Here is a 27,896-nt window from a genome sequence, read left to right on the forward strand (position 1 = left end):
GAGGCCTCTTCCAAAGCTGCTGTAAGGAATAGACCTCAGGAGCTGCTCCCTGAGAAGACCTCGGGCTCTTCTGGTGCTCTTCACTGAGCCATGGGGGCAGTTTCAGAGTCCCAAGGTGATCTGTTCTGGACTCAGGGCAGTATTGTGGTTTAACATGGAAGGTGGCTCAGCAGCACATGGTCGTTCGCTCACTGCCCCCCTTCCCAGTGGAAGAGGGAAGAAAACTGAAATAAAATCACAAAGTCCAATCTGTGGGTTGAGATAATATCATTTAGTAAGACAGAGAAAAAGAAAAGGATAATAATTTTGACATATGTATTTCTCCATTTATGATATATATAGTATATATTCACCTTTTGTCCAAGGAGGTTGTGGATGCCCCCTCCCTGGATGCATTCAAGGCCAGGCTGGATGTGGGTCCGGGCAGCCTGGTCTAGTGCTTTGTGACCCTGCACATAGCAGGGGGGTTGAAAATGGATGATTATATTGGTCCTTTTCAACCCAGACCAGTTTATGATTGGATGATTCTATGATTCTATGGTTCTGTGATATATGTTATATATGCAGATGCAAACATTTTTGCATAGGGACCAATATATATGTAAATATATTGGGATTGGAGTAACTGCAGGGCTTGTCTTGGGAGTTGGAGCGACCGCAGGGCTGTACCTCTTGGCACAGTGCACCTCCCACGGGAGGAATTCTTTTCTCATCACAGTTCTTGGAACAGCTACAGGAGCTGTAACAGGAGTGACCACAGGGTTCATTGTGAGGGTAGGAGTGACAGTGGGGTCTGTCACAAAGCTCGGAGCAACCTGGTGGGACCTATAGCAAGAATTGGAGCTGCTGCAGGGTCTGTCCCAGGAGTTGGAGAGGCTGCAGCACTGTCAGCAGATCCAGCTCTCTTCCCCTTGAGGATGCTGAAGAGTGCTGAACACAGCTCAGTAGTGTGGGCCAGGCCCTGGCACACTGCAGTGATTTGTGCTTCTTTAGGATTCCCAGGACGACAGCAGACCTTCCCCAAGTATTCTGCCAGTTTCTCAGGATTCTGAAGGTGCTCGGAGATGAAGTTCCAAACCCCTGGGAGTGCCCACCCCTACAGGGCTCCTGCCCAGACCATCCCTCATCCCCTGCCATGCAGAGCTATCCTGCCTTGGGGCAGATCTCTCTGTGATATTCTGGAATAATCGTTTAATCTGAAACATAAGCTGAAACACATTGACGACATGTAGTAATGGGAGCACGCTGGTTTGAACATCTCAGGCACAGTCAAAATTCTCAGGAGCTACTGTAACTAGCTCTCAAACTCTAGGGAATGAAAGAGAAGTGAAGGGGAGGCTGAGGGACTGCTGGAAAGTGTCCTCCCTTACCTCCTTCCTGCCGGGCTCTCTGAAGACACAAAGCCAAGGGTGTAATTAACTAACATCAACAATATTACTTCCACAACCCAAAGATGACTGCAGAGCTGAATGCGCACAAAACTTCAGTTTGTCAGCTGACAATTTTATCATGATGTAAGCCAAGGCCAAACAGCACAGCAAAATAAAAACCCTAATCCAGCCCCCAGAGCTGACAAACAATACAGCAGGAACAAACAAGCAGCAAGCAAGGAGCTGTGCAATGCAGTGTCATGAGAAGACTCAACGAGCTCCATTAATTGGGAAACAATCAACATCACGACCAGCAATTATCCAACTGCCACAAAGCCCTGTGATAACTTGCTCTGGACAGATCTGCTGTTATCTCAGCCATTGCAGCCCCGCATCAGGCACCAAAATGACTGTGGTGGTTTAAACCGGCAGGTGGCTCAGCACCACTCAGAGCTTTGTGCACTGCCCCTTCCCACTGGGATGGGGAAGAGAACTTGGAAAGAACAGAGCACAACGCGTGAGTAGAAATGAAGCTCTGTACTAAGAGAGAGAAAAGGAAATGTTTAATAGTTACGACTATAAATACATCCATGTAGAATCATAGCATCGTAGAATCACCCAGGTTGGAAAAGACTGGAGCAAAGTGTGTGTAAACCCAGTGCAAATTGTGATTAAAACCAGGGGAAAAGTAAGAGTAAACCCAGGGTAATGGGTGAGTAAAACTTGAGTAAAGAGTGAGTAAAACCCAGAGTGAACTGCAAGTAAAACCCTGAGTAAGGTGTGGGCACACCCAGAGTCACGTGTGAGGGCACCCAGTAGGAAGTAAACCCAGAGTAAAGTGTGAGGTAACCCAAAATAACGTGTGAGTAAAATCCGAAATAAAGTTGGAGTAAACTTGGAGTAGAGGGTGAGTAAAAGACTGAGTAAAGTGTTAGTAAATCTTGAGTAAAGTGTGAGTCCACACTGGAGTAAAGTGTCTATAAACCTGGAGTAAAGTGTGAGTAAAACCCAAAGGAAAGTAAGAGTAAACCTGGAGTAAATAATGAGTAAACTTGAAGTAAAATATGGAGTTGAGTTTAAGTACACCCTGGAGTCGAGTTTAAGAACACCCAGAGTATAGGGTGAGTAAAAGCCAGAGTAAAGTGTGAGAGACCTCAAAGGAAAGTGTGATTTAACTTGGCATATGCTGTGAGTACATCCAGAGTAAAGTGTGAGTAAACCCCGAGTAAAGTTTGAGTAAATTCTGCAGTAAAGTGTAAAAAAAACTAGATGTGTAGACTTTATAAAACAGAGAGTAATGAGTGAGGAAAACCCACAGAAAAGTAAGAGAAAACTCAATGTGAATTGAGAGTGAGAGAAACACGCTCAGGATAAAAAAAAAAAAAAAAAAAAAAAAAAATTGTAATCAGGCCAAGATCTCTGTGAAGGGCATTTTATTCATCAATGCAATAATGGGCGCACATCCCCCACTGACAAGGGAGAAATTGGACAGCTAGTCAGTGAAATCCTTTCCGTTACATACCCTGGATCCGACACAGGCAAAGCTTCTCCTGGCTCTCTTTGGTTGAGCATCTCAGGCTCACAATCTTCTGACGCTGGTGCTACCTTACATTTCCATGCCATGTCTGATGCCAACCCTTTGTTTTTTGTTATGTTCTGTACTTCTATGGCAATAGGAGGACAATGTTATCAAAAATCAGTGCACTCCTTCTGTCCTGTTCCAGACTCTTCCCTACCCTATATAATTTCCTTACCTCGTGCCTGTGCCAATTGTACCCAGGTTGGAATGCCCCAGTCTCAACCTCACTCTCTTCAGCAGCTTTTGTTGTGACTGGAAATTTCCACTGCAAGAACACAATCTACCTCTCACAGGGTTTTACCCAGACTTTACTCCATGTTTACACACACTTCACATTGTGTTGACGCACACTTCATTCTAGGTGTACTCGCCCTCTACTCTGTGTGTACTCACCCTTTTCTCTGGGTTTACCTCACACTTTACTCTGGGTTTATTGATACTTTACTCCTGCTTTACTCTGACTTTTCCCCAGGTTTTAGTCACACTCTGCTCTGGTTGTATTCACTATCTACTCCAGGTTTACTCACCCTTTACTATTACTACAGGTTTATTCATGCTTTACTTCAGGTTTACTTATATTTTGATGAGTGTTTGTTCACACTTTACTCTGGATGTACTCTCAACATACTCCAAGTTTAATCATATTTTCCTTTGAGGTCACTCATACTTTAATCTTGCTTTTACTCACCCTTTACTCTTAGTTTACTTATACTCTACTCAAGGTGTACTCATATTTTAATTAGGATTTACTCATTCTTTAACCAAGATTTACTCATGCTTTACTCAATCTTTCACTCACCCTCTAATCCAGGTTTATTCACACTTTGTTTCACGTTTACTCATGCTTTATTCCAGTTTGACGCAATCTTTCTTTTGCATTTTACTCACAAATTATTTTGGGTTACCACACAGTTTACTCTAGGTTTACTCTTACTTTTCTCTGGGTGCACTTACACTTGACTCTGTGTTTTCCCGCAGCTTACTCCAGTTTTTACTCACACTTGTTTCCAGGTTTACTCACAGTTTACTCTGTGTGCATCCACACCTTACTGAGGGTTTTACCTGCCATTTACACCAGGTTTTACTCACACTTTACTCAGGTTTTACTCACAAATTTCTCCCAGTCTACTCTTTCTTTTCACCTGCATTTACTCACTCTTTATTATATGTTTACTATCCCTTTCTCTGGGTTTATTCACACTTTACTTCAAGTTTACTCAGACCTTAGCGTTTTCTCGCTCTATACTCCAGATCTACTTAAAATTTATACATGGTGCACTCACACTTTACTCTGGTTTTTACTCAAAATTTGCTCCATGTTTACTAACACTATATTCTGGGTTTTATTCACACTTTACTTCGGGTTTACTCACACTGTACACTGAGTGTACTCACACTTCTCTCTGGGTTTGCTCACACTTTACTCCAGGTTTCCTAAATGTAACAAAGTAAGTTTGGCTCAAAGTTAGGTGCCTTCATGCGGTGCTGAATCGGCAGCTGCAGATTTGACCTTGCTCAGCCAGGCTCTCGCTGCCAATAACAGATGCTTTTCTACAGACTGAGTGCAGGCAACGGGTTTCCCGTTTTCCCAAATAACAGCGCTAGCTGTCCTATCTCTGGAATGCAAGGCAGCAGGCTCAGACAAGAACACCACAAATTAACAAAGCAGCAGCAGATTGTTGAACGGAGCTGTGCTCGATGAGATGACCAACCAGAACCAGCCAAGTGTCCTCCATCCTAAGCCAAGCTTAAGAAGAGAACACAATGAGTTTCATCGCAAAGAGTGTATGTGGAAAATAACAGAGACTCGGTGGGGAGAGGGGAGAAAGGGCAACATCAATCATTGTTGGGACTCAGTGTAATAAAGCAGCCTCTGTTTTGGACATCTAATGCATATGTAAGCAGGCTGCTCTGTAAGTACGTGCATTTCTTGCCTTCCGGTATGGAAGTTAGGCAGAAATATCCGCTCTGCATGCGGCGTGTGCACAGCCCTGATTAAACACACCTGCTTTAGAACTGCTCTGTGGTTATGGAGTTGGATTTCCTCACGTCAGTTCCGTCCCTCAGTTCACTTGTCAGCCTCCTCGAGTGTGTCCACTCCTGCCGCCTTCCCGTCAAGCTGAAGACATCACTGCTCTGTCGGTCCCAAAACGGGACCCCGGGAGAAGAACCCTTCTGCACGGCGAGGGGAGGCTGCAGGCCTGAGTCCCAGGCCTCGGGCCCAGGCTGCTTCCTCCAATGGCTGCTCACACAGCCTCAGTGCACAGAGCACAGCTCCTCGAGACGGAGCAGGAAGCAGCCCTTCAAATCCATCTCACTTATCTCTCCACACAGATGAGGATGTGATGTGGGACCATGCCAAAGGACTTCCAAAGTCCAGGGAGATTTTTGGACCAGTCTGTCTAACTGATGTACTGTCAAAGCATCCACATGATCATTCTGACCATCAAGAACCACAAGGTTTATTGAAGTTTGGGGAAAATATTGCTTTCTCATTTAGATCCTTAAAATATTGAGCTAAATAAAACACAGTAAATCTCAGGACTAAGGCTGTGTTACAGTAAAGCACATCTTCTTACAGCACACACAAAGAAATGGTTTATTAGATTGTTTCTTGGCTTACAACTGGCACCTGGTAGATAAGTGTGCATCTGTAACTTAGCAACCTTCACTTTGGGATGCAGAGAGCTGTTACTGGAATGGTCTGGAGTTCTGCAAATGACCAAAGCATTCAGAGGTGAATCATTACCTGAACTGCAGTGACACAACAGACTTGGTCTGGCAGAAAGAACAGCAATAACTAATTGGTACACAGAGTTAACTTAGGAAGTGATTCTTAAATATTAGGGGGAAAAAAAAATCAGGAAATGAGAGGAAAAAACTGAAATACAAATATGGCATATCACTTTAATTGGAGTAAATAGATAAGGAGTAAGAGGGATGTGAAATCCTAACTAACAGTGAGCAGATTTCTGTGTGGGAAATCATTTAAATTATATAAACTATTAGTCACATGTGTTGTGGGTTAGGTGTAGTTTCATGTAATATTTTAAGGTGAAAAGGACATTGCATTCAATTGCTCCTGCAAAGTCTGCAGGAAACAAACAAACAAACAAACAAACAAAAAACCCAGCAACGGCTTTTGATATGTAGCCATTAACACACACAATTTGTTGTCACTGGGTTTAAGCAAGGAAAAAAAAAAGCACCTACTGTCTCAACCCAGGAATTGTTGAGTTATGTTTTCTCCCCCGTCCTGCTGAGGAGGGGCAGTGACAGAGCAGCATGGGGGGCACCTGGGAGCCAGGCAAGGTGAGCACAGCACAGCTGGGCGCTGAGTTCCAGGGTGATTCTGGGCTCCCAGCCCTGCAGCATGAGGCTGCGTGTGCCTTCCCCTCTGCAGGACAGCCCGGCCCCACCGCCCCACAGGCAGCAGGGGCTCAGTGCAGGCACTGTGTGGAGCAGCACGCCCCCAGCACAGCCCTGACATCCCGCACTGCCCTTCTGCTCCCCCACCAGCTGGACCCTGCCCAGCCCCAGTGTGTCTCACACACAGCTCACAGCCTGCCCTGCTCTGGGCTCTGTTGGGCTCTGGACCAGGAGAGGGACTGGGCCAGGCTGCCCATTTTCCAGTGCAGGCACCGAGCCCAGTGCCCCCATGGAGAGGTCCCACTTCAGCCATCAGCCCTCAGCAGTTTATGATGAAAAGTGCTGCTGGGAACCACTGGTGTGAGGTCTGGGGCTGCTGGTAGCTTCCTTGGGCAGTGTCTCCTTTCTGTTCATGCAGAGGAAAGTTGGGCTGGATCGATGTCCTGAGGCACCCTGCTCCTGGGCCCCAGGATCACCTCTGCCTGCTCCCTTCTCCTGTGGGCTCCTACAGCCCTGCAGAGCACCCAGAGGAGGGCTCATCTTGTGTATATGGTCACAACAGGGCCCTGGTGCTCCATCTGCCCCCAGCACCCACACAATCTTGTCTCCAAGGGGGTCCTTGGAGAAATGCCAAAGTCGGGACAGGGACTGAGGAACAACTGCAAGGTCATAGGGCTCCAGGCCACGCTTGCCTCCGCAGGGAAATGTTATGCCCAGATCAGCTCCTGTCAGTCCCCATCCCTCCTCTGTTTGGCCATTGATGGCTGACTCTGTACTGACTGTACTGGTCAGGGTGGGAAGCAGACCTAGATAGATGAGGCTGAGTGCTGCTTAACTCCATCCCTGGGAGTCTGTGGGTGTGCAAAATGCTTGGAATGATGACAGCATTTCCAAAAGCACTTGGGATATCCAGGTATAGCCAAGGATGACAGGAATCCCTGCACCGTTATGTCCCCACTGCCACAGGGAAGACAGCAGACATCTCATTTCCATGCAGATAAAGAGACAGAGGATACGCAGAGGATACTCTGAGTCAGCTCTGATCCACATTAAATATGGGCTTCAGAAGAAAGAGAGCAGGTTGATACCTCAGCAGACATAGAATGAATCAAAATATTTCTGCAACAGCATAAGAACCAGTAATAAACATAACAGAAAAAAATTCATAATAATACAAATACTTACTATAAACATAGAAGAACAATACAGGCCTGCTATGGGACAGTCAGTGAGTCATTTAGAGAGAGAATGTTCATTGTGAATGAAAAGAGTCCGTGACATCAATTTCCCCAATGCGTCTTTGAGCTCCTGGTTCCTCATGCCATAGATGAGGGAATTAATTGCTGGGGGAACCACTGAGTACAGAAATGACACTGTCAGTTCGAGGGGTGGGGAGGAGATGGAGGGGAGCTTCAGGTAGGCAACCATGCCAGTGCTGACAAACAGGGAGACCACTGCCACGTGAGGGAGGCACGTGGAGAAGGCTTTGTGCCGTCCCTGCTCAGAAGGCATCCTCAGCACGGCCCTGAAGCACATAAAACACAACAATGAAAACAAAACACCCAAAAAGCATAAGGTCACTAACCTCAATATGCCCAGCTTGCCAGAGGTAGGATTTTGAGCAGGAGAGCTGGAGGAGCTGGGGGATTTCACAGAAAAATTGATCCACAGCATTGCCTTGGCAAAGAGGCAGTGAAAATGTGTTGGCAGTGTACAGAAGAGCAAAGACAATCCCAGTGCCCCAGGCAGCTGCTGCCATGGTGGCACAAACTCTGCTGCCCAGGACGGTCCCGTAGTGCAGGGGCTTGCAAATGGCAACTAGTGGTCATAGGACATGATGGTGAGAAGGGAATATTCTGCGGAAAACAAAAAAGAAAAGAATAAGACCCTGGGCAAACTGATACACTGGGAGGCAACACTTCCTGAGGCAGGTTGGAAGGAATTGCTAAGGTCCCTTTCAACCCAAGACATTCTATGATTTTATAACACCAGAGTAAGTGCCACCTAGAAGGGAGCTCTTGACCCAGCACTCGATCACTTACTGATCACCTGGGACTCTGTGTTCTTCAGTCCGTGGAGAACTCCAGAAAATCAAAAAGCAAAGAGCAACTCCTTGGCTGTATTGCTGATATCAGCCTTGGAAGAGCCCTCCAGGTCTCTGTTCTGAGCAGCCCCTTGTGTTACGGTGGTGCTGGCTAGTGAGACCAGCTCTGACACATTGGTGTGCATTGCTGCTCCTGTCTGCAACCACAGGGATGCCACTGGTAGGTACAAGAGGACTGCTGTGAAATCAGATGAGACCCAAGGGATACCAGGAGTGTAGAGGAACAGTAGGACAGCATGGGAGTGGAAAGAGAGCAGCACTCAAAAGACCACCTTCTGCACCTGCCCATCGCCATGGCCATAGCAAAGCAGCAGCCCCGGCTCAACGGGCACAGATAGTGGGAGCCAACCAGGCAGTGAGGAGCATCTTCCCAGGGACACCAGGGCGGCTGCTCCATTGGGCAGCTGGGCTCCTGGTCCCTGAAATCATCCTGCACAACGACTTTGCTCCACCAGGTCCAGAGGAGAAGGAGAGAAAATGGCTGCTGAAACAAATGAATTTCTTCTGGCTTGTTTATTGAGTTTATCTACAGAGGAAGCCTGCTTCTGTAGGTGCATGAGATGATTGGGTCAAAATTACTAATTAGCAAGTAGGAGGCTCATAATAAATATACTTAAATCAAAATTCAAGTTTTAGGAAATAATAACAAGGACAAATATAAACAAAATACTGTCCTAACATTTTCTGATACAGCTGAGGATTATCCTGAGATTTCTCAGTGCATCCTTAAGCTCCTGGTTCCTCATGCTGTAGATGACAGGGTTCAGTGTTGGAGGCACCACCGAGTACAGAAATGACACCACCAGGTCCAGGGATGGAGAGGAGATGGAGGGGGGCTTCAGGTAGGCAAACATCACAGTGCTGACAAAGAGGGAGACCACAGCCAGGTGAGGGAGGCACGTGGAGAAGGCTTTGTGCCGTCCCTGCTCAGAGGGCATCCTCAGCACGGCCCTGAAGATCTGCACATAGGACACAATAATGAATACAAAGCATCCAAAGACTAAACAAAAACAGAAATAAATAATCCCAATTTCCCTGAGGTAGTCTGGTTCTGAGCAGGAGAGCGTGAGGATCTGGGCCATTTCACAGAAGAACTGGTCCACAACATTACTAAGGCAGAAAGACATAGAAAATGTATTGGCAGTGTGCAGAAGGGAATAGAGAACCCCAGTGCCCCAGGCAGCTGCTGCCATGGTGGCACAAGCTCTGCTGTCCATCAAGGTCCCGTAGTGCAGGGGCTTGCAGATGGCAACGTAGCGGTCATAGGACATGATGGTGAGAAGGGAATATTCTGCACCAAAGAAAAATAATAAAAAGAAGACCTGAGCAGCACATCCTGCGTAGGAGATGTCCCTGGTGTCCCAGAGGGCATTGGCCATGGCTTTGGGGAGAGTGGTGGAGATGCAGCCCAGGTCGAGGAGGGCGAGGTTGAGCAGGAAGAAGTACATGGGGCTGTGCAGGCGGTGGTGGCAGGCTACGGCTGTGCTGATGAGGCCGTTGCCCAGGAGGGCAGCCAGGTAGATGCCCAGCAAGAGCCAGAAGTGCAGGAGCTGCAGCTGCCGCGTGTCTGCCAACGCCAGCAGGAGGAACTCGCTGATGGAGCTGCTGTTGGGCATTTGCTGCCTTGGGCACCAGGACCTGTTCAAAGAGTAAAAAAGTCAAGGAGAAATCTTTCTAGATGGGGAGTGCTCATTCAGCTCCAAGATGTGATCTACAGTTCATGACGTTGAGTTTGCCTTGAGGGACTCTGCACTTTTTATCTTGATGATGCAGACTTGCCCCTATGGGTACATGGGAATGTGGTGATGCTGTGGGGTCAGGCTTTCTTTTCAGAATGTATCAGATAAAATCACTTCTAATGCAGAAGTGCTGATCAGCATCTGAACCTTAATGCCAAAAATATGTGGATCCCTAGAAGTTCTAGGGATCGCTTTTTCCTACTAATTCTCCTCCTGCTCACCATGCCTAAGAAGTGTTTGCTAAAGTCTGAACAGCTGTAAGACCTGAGAGGCAAAGGGATTCACTGCTGCCTACTGCAGGGTAAGGTGAGCTGACTGGGTTACTTTCCAATTGCTCTGAGCTTGATTGCTTTGCAGATGTAAGACAATTGCATTCCCCTCAAATTCTGAAGTCTGACCCAGCTCAGAAAACAGGAGTCCACTGCCCATCACTGTGTATTCACCCATTCTTGATGTACTTCAGCACTGCCTCATCACCACACATCTTGCAAATGACACCTAACACTGATTTCACCAACCCTACAGCATTTGCATATTGCATCTCTCTGCTTCTTCCCTGCACTTTGATCTCCTGACTAGGGGAAAAAATTTCATCCTGAAGGTCAGCTCACAGCTCTGAAGGACACCTCAGGGAGATGTGTCCTCATGATGGCATCTCATTAAGGGAAAACCAGCTCCTTCCCAGCCTCACAGACTGCCAAAAGCCCAAGGCAGTCGCTGTGCACTGCAGAGGGTGATGGACACGTGCCTGAGAGGAAAAATGCACTTAAGGGTTCTCTCTTGATGTGCCCTCAGGGCTGTGCTCTGATGCTGCAGCAGGGAAGCCCGCAGCTGGAACAGCTCTTATTCCATGATAAAGAAACACAGGGTGTATGCAGCCTGATCTGCAACAGGATGTGCCAGATTTGGTGTTCCCAGTTGGAGAAATGTTTGCATTACCTAGAGTGAGAGACTTACCGTGTCAGTGGCTGAAAGCAAAGCTCCTGCAGTGAGGTCGCAGCCTGCTCACACCCCACACATCCTGTACTCCCTCTCTCCTTTCTCTTCCATCTTCATGTCACCTGCAGAACGTGCCCCTGGTACTGATGCACAGCACACGGGAGCTGCTCTTAGTCACAGCTGTCTCTCTGCAGCACTGCCCACTTGTAGGAGCTCCCTGTGTCCCAGGAGCCCGGCCCAGCTCAGAAGCAGAGGATGTCATTTCTATCCTCCCCACTGATCTCCCCTGAGATGTCCCTGGGTCTCCATGGCCAACAGCTCCTGAAAGATAACAGCGTCATGACTGTACTCTGCAATCGGCTGAATTAACCACCAATGTCGAGTGGACAGTGACCAACTCTGGAAAGGGGAAACAGGGGACCCCAAAATAATTGAAAACAGCAGCAACAATCTGAGGAGAAACAAACTGATTTGCTAAATATTGTATCAGAATGCAAGATAACACAATACAATACAGTACAATATAATTGGAATTGAAGCTAATAAAACAAATATAATGCGACAGAGTATCTGAAAGCTGTAGGCCTTACGCTAGTGCTGAGGCAATGCGTGCAGTCGGGATGAGCAGAAGGGAGGAGAAACTGATGGTCGAAAAGAGAGAGGTCAAAGGACCAACCAAGGGCTTACATCTGTTCCCCCCGAGCAGAAATAACAACAACACAGCGAACAGTCTGCTGTGGAATGTAGTTCTTCTTTTCTGGGACAGGTGCCTGGAACTGGAGCATTAGCACTTTAACTCCCAGTGCACTACATAATGTTCTGATGTGGAATATCAGTAACCAAGAATCATAAAACCCTGACAATTAGCTATACAGCCAGGCTAAATCCAGTGATGCTTCTCAATTACAATGTTTTCTTATGTGTTTTTACGCTATTGAGAACAACAATGTACAATGAGACAGAAATCTCTGTAGAGTTGCAGGCCTGAGTTCTTCTTTGGACCACGGGGACACGGTTAAATGGCTTCCACAACTGGAGTGTAGCACAAAGGGAAAACAGAGTCTTTACAATGGATGGTTGAGGAGACAAGGAAGGGCGACTGCACTCTGTGAGAGTGCACTGAGCTCTTCCTGGGGATGGCAGAGCAGCCAGGTCACAGTGAACGGAAAAGGCAAACAGAGGTCAATCCCAAACACAGAAAGGAAGGGTGCAGGAAGTGGAAACAAGAAATCACCTGGCAGCACTGAAGAGACTTTGCCCAGCGTACCTGCCGAGATGAGTATAGGAGTGTTAGATTCAACTGCAATTGAGTGTGCCCAGGCATATCACAGACAAGAAGGGCTTGTAGAAATATGTAGGAGACAAAAGGAAGGCTAGGGGTAATGTGGGCCCAGCATAGAATGGGGCAGGGAACCTGGTGAGACAGGACATGGAAAAGTCTCTGATTTCCTTCCTGACCTCACTGTTTATCAGTTGGTCTGGGCTTGTTGGAATCCTAGGTGCCAGAAACAGGTGGGAAATGTTGTTGCAAGGCAGATGTGCTGTTGGTGAAAGAGGAGGTGATCAGGGAATACCTAAGCACACAGGATCCCGTGTTGGAAGAGGCTGACAAGTATTGTAGGATTTTAGAGTGGTTTGGGTTGGAAGGACCCTAAAGACCCTGCATTTGCACCTCCCTTGCTGTGTGCAGGGCTGTCACACAGTAGATCAGGATGCCTGGGGCCCTGGACATCTTGAACATCTCCAGGGGTGGGGCATCCCCATCTTCTCTGGGCTGCCTGTTCCAGACCAGCTCCATGCCTCACATCATGATCTACGGAATGTTAGAAATTCCTTCAAAATGTTTAATGTAAAACTCTCTTTCAGTTTATTATCATTCATCCTTGTTCTATTATTCAGAAATGATGTAAGAAGTCAGTCTCGAACTTTTTTATTTGAACAAGACCACAGCTAGGAGATATACAGAAGGCATTGTCCAGAGTAGTGCCTCCACATTTCAGATCCCCAATACAAGGAAGATGACTGCAAGTGGGAGTTGATAAAAATGTGTTAACACATTCCAACTTCAAATATTCTCATGTGTCCTCTCTTTATACGCTGAAAACACTCATATTTGAGGGGATACTGTGTCTTCTATTTTATTTATTTATTTATTTTCCCTAAAAGGACAAAGTTTTCCAGCAATGTGTTAGCAGGACACAGATGCCTTCAGGTACAGGGACACAGACAGTGGTGCCAGTGCCAATGCCCTGTGACTAATGCCCAGCGTCCACCGCTGCTCTGCCCTGCTGCTTATCTGATGTCCTTCATCCTCCAGGTGTCTCCAGCTCTCCTAAATCAATGACCATGCTTCAGGGCATGTTTTCAGCAGGCCATCTGGACACATGCTCTTCCCACTGCTCTCCAGATTTCCCCATCCCTTGCTTTTTGTTCGCTCAGATTCCTCCCAACTATCTGGCTGATCTCTCATCTTCAGGGAGATTATTGGAACCTCGCTAGGGGACATCCTGGGTCACCATCTGTTGCCAAGTGCTGGTTTAAATTCTTGTTTGCACCTAACTACACAGAAATGAATAACTGGACTTTGCAAATACCTGTTTTTCTCTCTCTTTTTAAGCAGTCTCCAGATACCTCTCCAGTTTGCTGTACAAGTTCTGAACACCTGAAGAAGATGACAGGAAGGCACAAGGCACAGGAGGGCTCTTCAGGTTGTAATGGGCCCCAGGGGGCATTTGCTGCTGAGTCCATCAACCTCCAGTGCTGACAGAAGATTGCATGAAGTGCTCCAGAAGACCAAGTCAGAAGGAACAGTGAAGTTTCTTGGAGTATTAATGGGCCCCACTGAGGGCCGTTCACAAGCAAGCTTCCCCAGGGACTTGTTAGAGCAGATAATTGGAAGCCATGATTACAGGCAGACCAAGGCCCTGGGATGGTGGCTGTGATGCGGAGAAAAGCCTCCTTTGTCTTGTGAAGCAGGAAGGCCAAGGCCTGATGCCCAGAGCCTTGGCAGGGAGATCGTGTCCCTCCTGCTGGCTCAGGGCCCTTCCTGGGGCAGTGGGATGGAGGTTTGTGTGATGTCAAATGAAAGAGCAGGGGACAGCAGCTGCCAGACTCTGCATGGGGTGCAAGGATGCCGTGAGGCCCAAGTCCCATGTGGGCAGTGTGTCTCATCCCAGGATGTGGGATGTGAGAAGGGCCCAGTCTGAACAAGCAGTCAATTCCAATGGAAGCAAATTTGAGCTTGAGATCTCTCAGTTCTGGTGCCCTCCTTTGGACAGTCTCCCATAGTTTTATGTCCTTTATGTTCTGTGGTGCCCAGAAGTGCACCCAGTGCTCCAGGTGAGGCCGCAGCAGTGCAGAGCAGAGAGGGACAATCCCTTCCCTCACTCAGATGCCAATACCATGCTCAGTGCACCGAAGGGAACAGTTGGCTTACCTGTCTGCCTGGGCACACTGCTGACTCACGCTCCATTTGGTGTTGACCAGGACCCCCAATCCCTTTCAGTGAGACTGCTCTCCAGTATCCCATTCCCCAGTCAGTGTGTATGTTCAGGGTTGCCCTTACCCAGGTGCAGAGTCAGGCACTTGTTCTTGTTACACTTCATGCTTTGTGAGTTCGTGCTTACCCAGTTCTCTGACTTGTCCACGTCTCTCTGCAAGTCCTCCCCACCCTCCATGGAGGCAACAGCTCCTCCCAATTTAGTATCATCAGTAAACTTGCTCAAATGATCTTCTAGTCCTACATGACATTTTTGGATGAAAACATTAAGGAGAAGTGCTCTCAAATGGAGCACTGGGGAGCTCTGCTTGTGACCATTCGTTTGCCTGATGGAACCACATTTGCTGTAATCTTTTGGGCCCGACCCATTGGCCAAAGGCTCACTCATCATTTTATGTTTCTGTGTAGACGTATTCAGGACATTTCGCCCAGAAAGGTGCTGTGAGAAAGAATATCAAAGGCTCTACTGAAATCCTCAAGGATAATCTCAACTGGCATCCCTTGGTCAGCTCAATGGGTGATCTTGTCATAAAAGGACATTAAGTTTAATACGACCTTCTCCTCATGAACTTGTATTGGCTGCGACCAATGGCAGAATTGTCCTTCAGGCATTTCTCAAGTGAGAATGACAGCTCTGTAATCACCGATGTCCTCTTTCTTCCTCTTCTTTAAAATTAGGACAACGTTCGCCATCTTCCTGTCAACTGGGAACTGACATGACCCAGAACTTCTTCTGATGCTACCTGAATGAGAGCCCAGAGCAAACTCAGGTGTCATCAGAGAATGAATGTAGATGTGTCACAGCTTTGTGATGCCTTGAACTCCAGAGTATGCCACAGCTGGAGCAGAGAGAAAGATCTGGCTCTTCTGTTGTGAGCTCATCCATTTGGTCAGCAGAATGACACCACATGCTCCATCCCTGGAGGCATTCAGGGTCAGGATGGATGGGATCCTGGGCACCCTGATCCAGTGGTTGGCAACCCTGCCAGTGGCTGGGGCTTGGAGCTAAGTGATTTTTCAAGTCCCCTCCAACCTAAGCCATTCAGTGATTCTGTTATGTTATGCCTTCACTGCCTCAGCTGAAACACTGCCCTATGCAGGGGAAGCCAATTCCTCCCCTTTCTTTGTCCATGTGTCATTTTTCTTACGGGTCATGAGCAGAGTTTCCAGATTCGATGTTTGTTTCTCTCTTGGTCAACTTCTTTTAGTAGAAATAATGATGATTCTGGACTCCTGGGACACAGGGAGCTCCTACAAGTGGGCAGTGCTGCAGGGAGACAGCTGTGAAAAGGAGCAGGTCCTGTGCAGCACACATCAGGGCTGGGGACATGATCTGCAGGAGACAGGGACAGAAGGAAGAGAGCTAATAGGCTGTGTGGCACATTAGCAGGCTGTGAGCTCACTGGAGGAGCATTGCTCACAAGGTAAGTCTCTTGTTGCAGCCAGTGTAGTTGCTTTTACTGGAGGGATCACTAAATTTGAGACAACCAATTGCAGGTCTGGATGCAAAGACTCTGTTTCTTGATCATGGAAAAAGACCTGCTTCAGCTGAGGGCTGCGTGTGCCAGGACGGCTGCAGGCTGTGCAGCCGGGGCTGCAGCCGGGTGCCCAGGGCTGTCGTGCAGAGCAGGTCCCTGCTGTGGCCCAGGGGCTGTGTGCCGGGGCAGGGACTCTGCCGCCTGCCAGGCTCAGCACTCAGCTGCCCGGGGAGCTGCCCAGGGCGCTGCGGGGAGACGTGTGGGGGGAAGGAGCCCCCCGGCACGGCACGGCAGGGCAGGGCAGGGCAGGGCAGGGCAGGGGCCTTCTGCTGCCACAGCTGCTGCCTGGGGCAGGGGGATCACAGCTACACTGCACCCCAGGGTGTTTCCAAGGGCACTCTGCAACAGGAGAGACAGGACGGGGATTTTCCATTTCCAGTACTTAGGAAAGGGATAAGAGTTGTAGACAGTAATCTCAAAGCAGCTGTGAAATATGAACACATCTCTGAGAATCCTGAATTGTACACTTCTCATTCTGGAGTTAAGTGAACAATCTCCTCATGTGCTTTCAGTTTCTCTTCTCCCAAAGAACAGCACCAGCTAAAATTATCGTCATTTTCTGCAGGCATAAACATGCACTTCTCCTGCAAACAGGCAGCTTTCTCTACCAGAAATTTAAATGCAAAGAAGTGGAACTGGGCACCCTCCATGTATACAGGGTAATGACATGAGACATGGAAAATGTTTGTAAGAGCAAAATATCCAGGCAGCTGATATAAGATTAGGGAATGAGAGGAAATAAGAGCCCCTTAAGCTTCTACTTCTTAAGGTACGGTAAAGCACATTAAAATAAACTCCCATAATGGAGTTAAATGAACATTTTCCACACACAAACCAAAACTTCTCTATAATGGTGGGTAGAGTGTCTGTGTGTACGGTCTTGACTCGTCATTTTCTTCTGCACTGTGCACAGGACTCCATGCCCAGGAACTGCAGATGCCCAACAGCAGCTCCATCAGCGAGTTCCTCCTGCTGGCGTTGGCAGACACGCGGCAGCTGCAGCTCCTGCACTTCTGGCTCTTGCTGGGCATCTACCTGGCTGCCCTCCTGGGCAACGGCCTCATCAGCACAGCCGTAGCCTGCCACCACCGCCTGCACAGCCCCATGTACTTCTTCCTGCTCAACCTCGCCCTCCTCGACCTGGGCTGCATCTCCACCACTCTCCCCAAAGCCATGGCCAATGCCCTCTGGGACACCAAGCACATCTCCTATGCAGGATGTGCTGCTCAGGTCTTTCTGTTTGTCTTTCTGATAACAGCAGAGTATTGCATTCTCACCATCATGTCCTATGACCGCTACGTTGCCATCTGCAAGCCCCTGCACTACGGGACCTTGATGGACAGCAGAGCTTGTGCCACCATGGCAGCAGCTGCCTGGGCCACTATGTTTCTCTATTCCCTGCTGCACACTGCCAATACATTTTCACTGCCTCTCTGCCAAGGCAATGCTGTGGATCAGTTCTTCTGTGAAATCCCTCAGATCCTCAAGCTCTCCTGCTCACAGTCCTACCTCAGAGAAATTTGGCTTCTTGTGATCAGTGCCTCTTTAGCATTTGGGTGTTTTGTTTTCATTGTTGTGTCCGATGTGCAGATCTTCAGGGCCGTGCTGAGGATGCCCTCTGAGCAGGGACGGCACAAAGCCTTCTCCACCTGCCTCCCTCACCTGGCCGTGGTCTCCCTGTTTCTCAGCACTGGTATATCTGCCAATCTGAGGCCGCCCTCTCTTTCCTCCCCCTCTCTGGACCTGATGGTGTCATTTCTGTACTCGGTGGTGCCTCCAACACTGAACCCCCTCATCTACAGCATGAGGAACCAGGAGCTCAGGGATGCAGTGAGGAAAATGATGCCCTGCTCACATTTCAGCAGGCATAAACTTCTCACCGGTCTATACAAATGACTCCCACTCTGTCCCATAACACACCTATCACATGTTTTTTAATGTTTATATTAAGTAATTATATTTATAGGTACATTTTTCTTTGTGATACATCTATATATCTGTGTGTGTAATTATCATTAGAGGTTATTATGTTTCTGTACATGTGTTAGGATTCCTTTCACTTCTAGTGAGGCATCACCCTGCTTTCTTTCTCCTGGAGCCCATACAAACTCTTGGTCACTGCTGACTTCCTAAATTAACTCTGCATTCCAGTTAGTTATTTCTCTTCTTGCTGTCAGACCCAGTCTGTTGTGTCACTCCAGCTCAGGTAATGATTCACTTCTGAATGCTTTGGTCATTTGCAGAACTCCAGACCATTCCAGTAACAGCTCTCTGCATCCCAAAGTGAAGGCTGCTAAGTTACAGATGCACACTTATCTACCAGGTGCCAGTTGTAAGCAAAGAAACAATCCAACTCCGTAACCACAGAGCAGTTCTAAAGCAGGTGTGTTTAATCAGGGCTGTGCACACGCCGCATGCAGAAGGGATATTTCTGCCTAACTTCCATACCGGAAGGCAAGAAATGCACGTACTTACAGAGCAGGCTGCTTACATATGCATTAGATGTCCAAAACAGAGGCTGCTTTATTACACTGAGGCCCAACAATGATTGATGTTGCCCTTTCTCCCCTCTCCCCACCGAGTCTCTGTTATTTTCCACATACACACTTTGCGATGAAACTCGTTGTGTTCTCTTCTTGAGCTTGGCTTAGGATGGAGGACACTTGGCTGGTTCTGGTTGGTCATCTCATCGAGCACAGCTCCGTTCAACAATCTGCTGCTGCTTTGTTAATTTGTGGTGTTCCTGTCTGAGCCTGCTGCCTTGCATTCCAGAGAGAGGACAGCTAGCGCTGTTATTTGGGAAAACGGGAGACCCGTTGCCTGCACTCAGTCTGTAGAAAAGCATCTGTTATTGGCAGCGAGAGCCTGGCTGAGCAAGGTCAAATCTGCAGCTGCCGATTCAGCACTGCATGAAGACACCTAACTTTGAGCCAAACTTATTTTCTTTCATTAAGGAAACTTGGAGTAAAGTGTGAGCAAACCCAGAGAAAAGTGTGAGTAAACTCAGTGTACAGAGTGTGTAACCCAAAGCAAAGTGTGAATAAAACGGTTTACTCCAATTTACTGACACCCTACTCCAGGTATGTATGCTCTCTCTTCCGGTCCTTTCGACACTTTACTCCGGGTTTTTAACCCACTTGACTCTGAGTTTACTCACACTTGACTCCTGGTTTACTCACTGTTTTCTCTGGGTTTTACTCACACTTTGCACCACGTTTGCACACTCTTTATTCTGGGTTTACTCTTACTCTACTCCAGGTGGACTGACACCTTCTTCTGTTTTACTCACACTTTACTCCATGTTTACTAACCGTGTCACAGTTTTGTGTTTTTTTGTTTTCAGTATTCCACATCATACCACCATGTAGGGCACTGGGAGTTAAAGTGTTAGTGCTCCAATTCCAGGCATCGATCCCTGCACATGATGGAAGTCGTGCGATCCGGCCCTTCCGGGTGGGGCGGTCTCTTACTGCCTGGCAGTGGGTGCTGGAGGTGCTTTCCGAGCCGCTCCAAGCTTTCCAGGTTTGACTCGGTGTCAGGAACTCTCTCTGTCCAATCTTATTTGATTTATTAATCTCAATTTCAATTAGATTGTATTATATTGTGCTATCTTGCATTCCGATATCATAGTAAAATGAGTTTTCCTCCATAGATCATTGACACTGATTTATTTATTTATTTATTTATTTATTCATTTTTCCTTCCTCGAGCCCATCTCCCATCTCCCTATTCCTTTTCCCTTTTCCGTCCCATTTTGAGGGGCCGAGGGGGCGGGACCAGGGGCCTACTGCCCTCGTCACAGGCATAGATTGATCTAGTTAACTCCATCACAGCTGGTCTATGAAACGTCGTTCCTGTGCCATGACCAATGCAGACAACGCTGGAGTAGAAGCTCCAGGCCACAAGCACACTGAGCACAAGTTCTCCCTTGCAAAATGAACATGGAGGCCACCACTGCACAAATGCTGCTTCACATCACCTTTTCTCTCTGGACTCTGCTCCACACCATCAAGTCCACTATCAGTACCCCAGGAGCCCGCCGGGCCGGCAGCTGGAAGGAGTCGACGTGGGGACAGGAAGCGCATCCCTACACCACTCATCCCAGCAGGGACAGGACAGGGCAGAGGAGCAAGGGAGAGGCAGGCTGAGGACAGGTGGCTGGAGTGGCCATGTGAGGTCACTGTCACTGCAGCACCTGAATGGCCCCTGGAAGATGTGCCGGCTGGCAGCACTGGGAGGTCATTGAGTGCATCAGCAGTGACAGCAATGGAGAGGGGAGGGCGAGGCGGGTGGCAGAGCTCCATCCAGGTGCTGGCTGCGGGTCCTCTCTGGTGCAGCCGCCTGCAGCAGGAGGGCAAGCAGAGCGTGTTCCTTCTCATCCATCCACCCCTGAACACACAGCAATGCTCCATAGCCTCTCTCCAGGCCACCCCAACCTCTCAGAGAGACTTGCCCAGGGCTGTGTGTCTGTGCTGGCCTGGCAGCAGCTCCCTGTTCCCTCCTGCTTCCCTCCCTGTACTCCCTGCAGGGCCCTGAGCTGGTGGAGCTGCTCTGCAGAGAGAGGAAGCCGTGGTGTCCTGGGACATCAGGCTGATCCTGTGCTGCTCGGGGTGGGAGGCAAACCCAGCTGGATGGGATCTCTACTGCTGAGTCCCTCTTCCCTGTGGGCTCCCCAGCTTCCCCTGCAGATCCTCCTAGAAGCTATCTTAAGGCACATAGGAGACAAAGGGGTGACTGGAGACAGCCAGCATGACTTTAGCAAGGGCAGATGATGCCTGACCAATCAGGTGGCCTTCTATGATGGAGTGATGGCATCGGTGGACAGGGAGAGAGCAACGGATGTCATCTATCTGGACTTCTGCAAAGCCTTTGACATGGTCCCTCACCACATCCTTCTCTCTAAATTGGAGAGGTGTGGATTTGAAGGCTGGACAGTTTGATGGATTAGGAACTGGCTGGTGAGATGCAGCCAAAATGTTGTGATCAGTGGGTCTGTGTCAGGGTGGAGACCAATCACAAATGGTTTCCCTCATGGTCAGTCTTGGCATGGATGCTCTTCAACATCTTCATCAACGGTGCAGATGATGGCATCGAGTGCACCCTCAGCAAGTTTAAAAATGGCACCAAGCTGAGCGGCGCCGTCGATCCATTGAAGGGAAGGGAAGCCATCCAGAAGGACCTGGGCAGGCTGGACAAGTGGGCCCATGAAAAACGAATGAGGTTCAACAAGGCCGAGTGCAAGGTGCTGCACTTGGGCTGGAGCAATGCAAGGTGTTTATACAGACTGGGCGAAGAACCGCTTGAGAGCAGCCCTGCAGTGAAGGACTTGGGGGTCCTGGTGGACGAGAAGCTGGACGTGAGCCAGCAGTGTGCGCTTGCAGCCTGGAAGGCCAACTGCGTTCTGGGCTGCATTAAAAAAGGGGTGGCCAGCAGGGAGAGGGAGGTGATTGTCCCCCTCTACTCGGATCTTGTGAGGCCCCATCTGCAGCACTGCGTACAGGCCTGGGGCCCCCAGCATAGGGAGGACGTGGAGCTCTTGGAGCGGATCCAGAGGAGGGCACTGAGATGATCAGAGGTTGGAGCAGCTCTCCTGTGATGAAAGGCTGAGGGAACTGTGATTGTTTAGCTTGGGTAAGAGAAGGCTGCAGGGAAATCTCACTGTGGCCTTCCAGTACTTGAAGGGAGCGTACGAACAGGAGGGGGAACGGCTGTTTATGAGGATGGATAGTGACAGGACAAGGGGGAATGGTATTAGACTGAGACTGGGGAGGTTTAGGTTAGATATTAAAAGGTAGTTTTCACCCAGAGGGTGGTGATACACTGGAACAGGTTGCCCAAGGAGGTTGTGGATGCCCCATCCTGGGAGGCATTCAAGGCCAGGCTGGATGTGGCTCTGGGCAGCCTGGTTAGGTGATGGGCAACCGTGCCTGAGGCAGGGGGGTTGAAACCAGATGATCATTGTGGTTCTTTTCAATACGGGCCATTCTATGATTCTATGATAAAACAGGCATGTTACAGAAAAAAACTGTGAGTCATTTATTCAGACAGATGAGAAGACGACCCCTGCTGATATTTGTCCATGACATCATTTTCCTCACTGCATCCTTGAGCTCCTGGTTCCGCATGCTGTAGATGAGAGGATTCAGTGTTGGAGGCACCACTGAGTACAGAAATGACACCACCAGGTCCAGGGATGGTGAGGAGATGGAGGAGGGCTTCAGGTAGGCCAGAAAGTCAGTGGTGACAAAGAGGGAGACCACAGCCAGGTGAGGGAGGCACGTGGAGAAGGCTTTGTGCCGTCCCTGCTCAGAGGGCATCCTCAGCACGGCCCTGAAGATCTGCACATAGGACACAACAATGAAAACAAAACACCCAAATATAGCAAGAACACTAACTATAATAAATCCAATTTCCCTGAGGTAGTCTGATTCTGAGCAGGAGAGCTTGAGGATCTGGGGGATTTCACAGAAGAACTGATCCACAGCATTGCCTTGGCAGAGAGGCAGTGAAAATGTGTTGGCAGTGTGCAGCAGGGAATAGAGAACCCCAGTGGCCCAGGCAGCTGCTGCCATGGTGGCACAAGCTCTGCTGTCCATCAAGGTCCCGTAGTGCAGGGGCTTGCAGATGGCAACGTAGCGGTCATAGGACATGATGGTGAGAATGCAATACTCTGCTGAAAACAAAAACAAAAAGAAAAAGACCTGTGCAGCACATCCAGCATAGGAGATGTCCCTGGTGTCCCAGAGGGCATTGGCCATGGCTTTGGGGAGAGTAGTGGAGATGCAGCCCAGGTCGAGGAGGGCGAGGTCGAGCAGGAAGAAGTACATGGGGGTGTTCAGATGGTGGTGGCAGGCTACGGCTGTGCTGATGAGGCCGTTGCCCAGGAGGGCAGCCAGGTAGATGCCCAGCAAGAGCCAGAAGTGCAGGAGCTGCAGCTGCCGCATGTCTGCCAACGCCAGCAGGAGGAACTCGCTGATGGAGCTGCTGTTGGGCATCTGCAGTTCCTGGGCATGGAGACCTGTGCAGAGTGCAGAAGATAATGACGAGTCAAGATCATTTGCTGACAGACACTCTCAGGAGATTGTTCGCATAACAGCAGACTGAGGAACGTTCAGTTCAGGATTCTCAGCACTGTGCTCATATTTCATATCTCCTTTCAGATTCCCACCCCCAACACTTTCCTCACCCCTACGAACACGAAATGAAAAATCCCTGCCTTGTCTCTACTCTTGCAAAGTGCCCTTAGAAACACTCTGGCATGCTGTGGAGCAGAGTAGCTGTGAGTCCCCTGCCCCAGGCAGCAGTTGTGGCAGCAGAAGGCCCCTGCCCTGCCCTGCCCTGCCCTGCCCTGCCCTGCCGTGCCGGGGGGCTCCTTCCCCCCACACATCTCCCCGCAGCGCCCTGGGCAGCTCCCCGGGCAGCTGAGTGCTGAGCCTGGCAGGCGGCAGAGTCCCTGCCCCGGCACACAGCCCCTGGGCCACAGCAGGGACCTGCTCTGCACGACAGCCCTGGGCACCCGGCTGCAGCCCCGGCTGCACAGCCTGCAGCCGTCCTGGCACACGCAGCCCTCAGGGCTGTGCTCGGATGCTGCAGCACAGAAGCCCTCAGCTGGAGCAGGTCTTTTTCCATCATCAAGAAACGGAGTGTCTGCATCCTGATGTGCATTGGGATGCCCAAATTTAATGATCCCTGTGGTAAAAGTGACTACATTGCCTGCAGTGAGAGACTTACCTTGTAAGAGCAATGTTCCTCCACTGAGCTCACAGCCTGCTAACATGCAACACAGCCTTTAAACTCTCTTACTTCTCTCTGTCTCCTGTAGATCATGCCCCCAGCCATTCTACGTGGTGCACAGGTGCTGTTCCTGGGCACAGCTGTCTCTCTGCACCACTGCCCACTTGTAGGAGCTCCCTGTGTCCCAGGAGCCCAGAACAGCTCAGCAGCAGAGGATGTCATTTCTATCCTCCCCACTGATTTCCCCTGAGATGTCCCTGGGTCTCCATGGCCAGCTCCTGAAGACAACAGTGTCATGACTGTACTTTGAAATCTGCTGAATTAGCCACCAAATGTCCAGTGGACAGTGACCAATTACAGACATATGGTTAGTCCTACCAGTGTGTGTTTGCTGAAACAAAGGGCACACAGACAAGGACAGAGAGGGCTGGACTTCCCATGTGCAGGGCAGTGATCCAGCTGAGGCATGCGGGCATCTCATCCCTGCAGCTGAAATGAGAGGGACCTGGGCGTCCTGGTGGACGACAGGTTGGCCATGAGCCAGCAGTGTGCCCTCGTGGCCAAAAAGGCCAATGGCATTCTGGGGTGCATTAAGAAGAGTGTGTCCAGCAGGTCGAGGGAGGTGATCCTCCCCTCTGCTCTGCCCTGGTGAGGCCTCATCTGGAGTACTGTGTCCAGTTCTGGGCTCCCCAGTACAAAAAAGACAGGGATCTCTTGGAAAGAGTCCAGCGGAGGGCCACAAAGATGGTGAAGGGCCTGGAGCATCTCCCCTATGAAGAAAGGCTGAGTGAACTGGGTCTGTTTAGCCTTGAGAAAAGACGACTGAGAGGGGACCTGATCCAGGTTTATAAATATCTGAGGTGTGGCGGCCATAGCGGTGAGGCCAGTCTCTTTTCAGTGGTACGTGGAGACAGGACGAGGGGAAACGGACATCAGCTGCAGCATAGGAAGTTTCGCACGAATGTGCGTAAGAACTTCTTCACGGTGAGGTGACGGAGCACTGGAACAGGCTGCCCAGGGAGGTTGTGGAGTCTCCTTCTCTGGAGATATTCAAGTCTCGCCTGGACGCCTACCTGTGCGACCTGGTGTAGGGAACCTGCTTTGGCAGGGGGTTGGTCTCGATGATCTCTAGAGGTCCCTTCCAACCCCTACAATTCTGTGATTCTGTGATTCAGCTCCCCCAGACCCACAGGAGTCTCAGGGATTCCTCTGGTTCAGTTCAGATGTGCACAAGGAGTTGCCTGCATGTGAGCTCCTGCTCTGAGTCCTTGGTCCTTCAGCGGGGAGTCAGTTGCTCACACACAGCCTGGGTGATGACCAAGGTGCCTGGGGTGCTGCTGGATGTGTGCTAGTGCTTGTAAGGTGTGTGGGAAATCACCTCCTTCCTGAGCATCTGCTGAGGGCCAGAGAGGGGATAGAGGTATTCTTGTTCATCCTAAATGACAACAGACCCCTGCGTTTAGGGCGCTTTTTCCACCCATCTCCATGGAACATGCAGAGTTATGCAGCTGACTGAATGGATCTTTCTCTGTTCTGTATTTTCAGGAGCTCAAGGCACTACAAAGCTAATACATGTCTCTATTCTCCAAATGATGAAACCTCAGTTTTCTATGGGCTCTCATGTGAATGGCATCAGAAGCAGCCTGGTGCCATGCCAGTTCCCTGGGCTGTCCAGCACACTCACATGCAGCTGCAAATGCAGCACAGGACCTTCAGGAAAGCCATGCCCAGGAGTGTCCGTGCTGCTTGGACAACTTGGTGCCCCACAGTGGGTCTAATGATTATGTGCCACCTTCTGTACTAAAACAACATAGAAGCACTAAATCCAATAACCAGTTCTCAATAGGTTGTGTCTTATGTGTTTTTACACTAATGAGAACACCAGCGTAAGCTGCGCTAGAAAGCTTTGTACACTTGCAGGCCTGAGCTCTTGCTTGGACCACAGGGACATGGTTAAATGGTTTCCAAAACGGGACTGTAGCACAAGTCTTTACAACAGATGGGGGAGGAGACAAGGAAGGGCAGCTTCTGGGTTTCTTCTGGGTTTACACTTACACTACTCTGGGTGGACACATACCTTACCCTGGCTTTTACTCTCACTTTCATGCACTTTTACTAACAGTTTACTCTGGCTTTTCTCACTCTTGACTTGGGCTTACCTAACTCTTTACTCCAAGTTTACTCACACTTTACTCTGGGTTTACTCACACTTATTTTGTGTGTGTTGGACTCACACTTGAGTCACGGTTTACACAAACTTTTCTTCAAAATTTGTAACACTTTACTCTGGGTTTACTCACACTATTCTCTTTGTTTTACTGACACCCTACTCCGGGTGTGTAAACTCCCTCTTCTGTATCTGCCCAAACATTACTATGGGCTTTTCTCACACCTTACTCCTAGTTTACTCACACTTCTTTTTTTGAGTGTGTTTGACTCACACCTCAAGTTTCTCAAACTTATTTTTTGAGTGTGTCTGACTCTTACTCCAACTTTTCTTCAACTTTACTCACACTTTTCCACGGGTTTACTCACAGTTTTCTCTGGGTTTTATTGACACCCTACTCCACGTGTGTACGTTCTCCCTTCCGGCCTACACACATTTGACTATGGATGTTTCTCACACTTTACTCTGGTTTACTCACAGTTTTCTCTGGGTAGTACTCACACAGTGCAGCAGGATTGCACACTCTTTACTCTGGGATTACTCTTACTCTACTCCGGGTGGACTCACACCTTACTCTGCGTTTTAGTCACACATTTCTTCACGTTTACTAACACTTGACTCTGTTTTTTTTCACAATAGACTTGGGCTTACCTCACGTTTTTCTCTAAGTATACTCGCACTTTACACCAGGTTTATTCACACTTCTTTTTTGGGTGTGTTTGACTCACACTTTACTCCTGGTTTACTCCTGGTTTGAGATGAAGAAGAGAAAGAAAAAGACCTGTGCAGCACATCCTGAGTAGGAGATGGCCCTGGTGTCCCAGAGGGCATTGGCCATGGCTTTGGGGAGAGTGGTGGAGATGCAGCCCAGGTCGAGGAGGGCGAGGTTGAGCAGGAAGAAGTACATGGGGCTGTGCAGGCGGTGGTGGCAGGCTACAGCTGTGCTGATGAGGCCGTTGCCCAGGAGGGCAGCCAGGTAGATGCCCAGCAAGAGCCAGAAGTGCAGGAGCTGCAGCTGCCGCGTGTCTGCCAACGCCAGCAGGAGGAACTCGCTGATGGAGCTGCTGTTGGGCATCTGCAGTTCCTGGGCATGGAGTCCTGTGCACAGTGCAGAAGATAATGATGAGTTAAAATCATTCACACAGACACTCCTCTTGCTATACTATAGAAATATTTCTTTCTCTATGGAAAACGTTCTTTTAACTCCATAACTTGACTTTATTTTCATGAGTTTCACCATCCCTTAAGAAGGAGAAGCTTAAGGAGCTCTAATTTTCCTCTCATTTTCTAATGTCACATCTCAGCTGCCCAGATATTTTCCTCCCATGAGCAATTTCCATGTCTCATATTTTTATCCTGTCTGCACTCAGAGTGCCCTTCCCTACCTCTGAGTCTTTAAATTTTGCTTAAAGAAAGCTGCCTGTTTGTGGGATAAGTGCATTATTCATGTCTGTGGAAAACAATGACAATTTCAACTGGTGCTGTCCTTTGGAAGGCGAGAGGTTGAAAGAAAGTTTAGGAGACTGTTCGCATAACAGCAGACTGAGAAGTTCAGGATTCTCAGCAGTGTGCTCATATTTCACATCTCCTTTCAGATTCCTACCCCCAACACTTTCCTCATCCCTATGAACACGAAATGAAAAATCCCTGCCTTGTCTCTCCTCTCGCAAAGTGCCCTAGGAAACACCCTGGGGTGCAGTGTAGCTGTGATCCCCCTGCCCCAGGCAGCAGCTGTGGCAGCAGAAGGCCCCTGCCCTGCCCTGCCCTGCCCTGCGGTGCCGGGGGGCTCCTTCCCCCCACACGTCTCCCTGCAGCGCCCTGGGCAGCTCCCCGGGCAGCTGAGTGCTGAGCCTGGCAG

At 49.1% G+C, this 27,896-nt stretch overlaps 3 protein-coding genes, 1 long non-coding RNA gene and 1 pseudogene across 4 annotated transcripts in view; 1 reads left to right on the plus strand and 4 right to left on the minus strand.

Annotated features, from left to right (window-relative positions):
• The window catches only part of LOC104915571 (uncharacterized), a 137,258-nt gene that overhangs the window by 90,937 nt on the left and 18,425 nt on the right, over positions 1 to 27,896 (minus strand). The window lies entirely within an intron of this gene.
• LOC146541994 (olfactory receptor 14A2-like) lies at positions 7,552 to 8,175 on the minus strand (annotated as a pseudogene).
• On the minus strand, positions 9,097 to 10,038 carry LOC146541995 (olfactory receptor 14A16-like). The gene has a single exon (XM_085215132.1). The coding sequence runs from the start codon at positions 10,036 to 10,038 to the stop codon at positions 9,097 to 9,099; it is 942 nt and encodes a 313-aa protein (XP_085071258.1).
• Positions 17,069 to 18,033, plus strand: LOC109364977 (olfactory receptor 14J1-like). Its single transcript, XM_019611541.2, has one exon. It carries the CDS (start codon positions 17,074 to 17,076, stop codon positions 18,031 to 18,033), a length of 960 nt encoding a protein of 319 aa, XP_019467086.2. The 5' UTR covers positions 17,069 to 17,073.
• Positions 22,170 to 27,113, minus strand: LOC109364983 (olfactory receptor 14A16-like). Its single transcript, XM_085215137.1, has 2 exons — positions 26,820 to 27,113; positions 22,170 to 22,838 (listed from the first exon to the last, which is right to left on the minus strand). The coding sequence occupies exons 1-2, from the start codon at positions 27,111 to 27,113 to the stop codon at positions 22,170 to 22,172; spliced, it is 963 nt and encodes a 320-aa protein (XP_085071263.1).

The sequence above is a fragment of the Meleagris gallopavo genome, unplaced genomic scaffold (assembly GCF_905368555.1).
Source record: "Meleagris gallopavo unplaced genomic scaffold, MGAL_WU_HG_1.1 scaffold_5, whole genome shotgun sequence".
NCBI lineage: Eukaryota > Metazoa > Chordata > Aves > Galliformes > Phasianidae > Meleagris > Meleagris gallopavo.

What these genes read in the sequence shown, in the direction of transcription:
- LOC146541995 (XM_085215132.1), bottom strand. Translation starts at nt 10,038, where the DNA reads ATGCCCAACAGCAGCTCCATCAGCGAGTTCCTCCTGCTGGCGTTGGCA.
- LOC109364977 (XM_019611541.2), top strand. Translation starts at nt 17,074, where the DNA reads ATGCCCAACAGCAGCTCCATCAGCGAGTTCCTCCTGCTGGCGTTGGCA.
- LOC109364983 (XM_085215137.1), bottom strand. Translation starts at nt 27,113, where the DNA reads ATGCCCAACAGCAGCTCCATCAGCGAGTTCCTCCTGCTGGCGTTGGCA. An exon ending in ACTCAGGATGTGCTGCACAG is followed by an intron (nt 22,839 to 26,819) that starts GTCTTTTTCTTT and finishes TGTGCTGCACAG; the next exon opens with GTCTTTTTCTTTTTGTTTTT.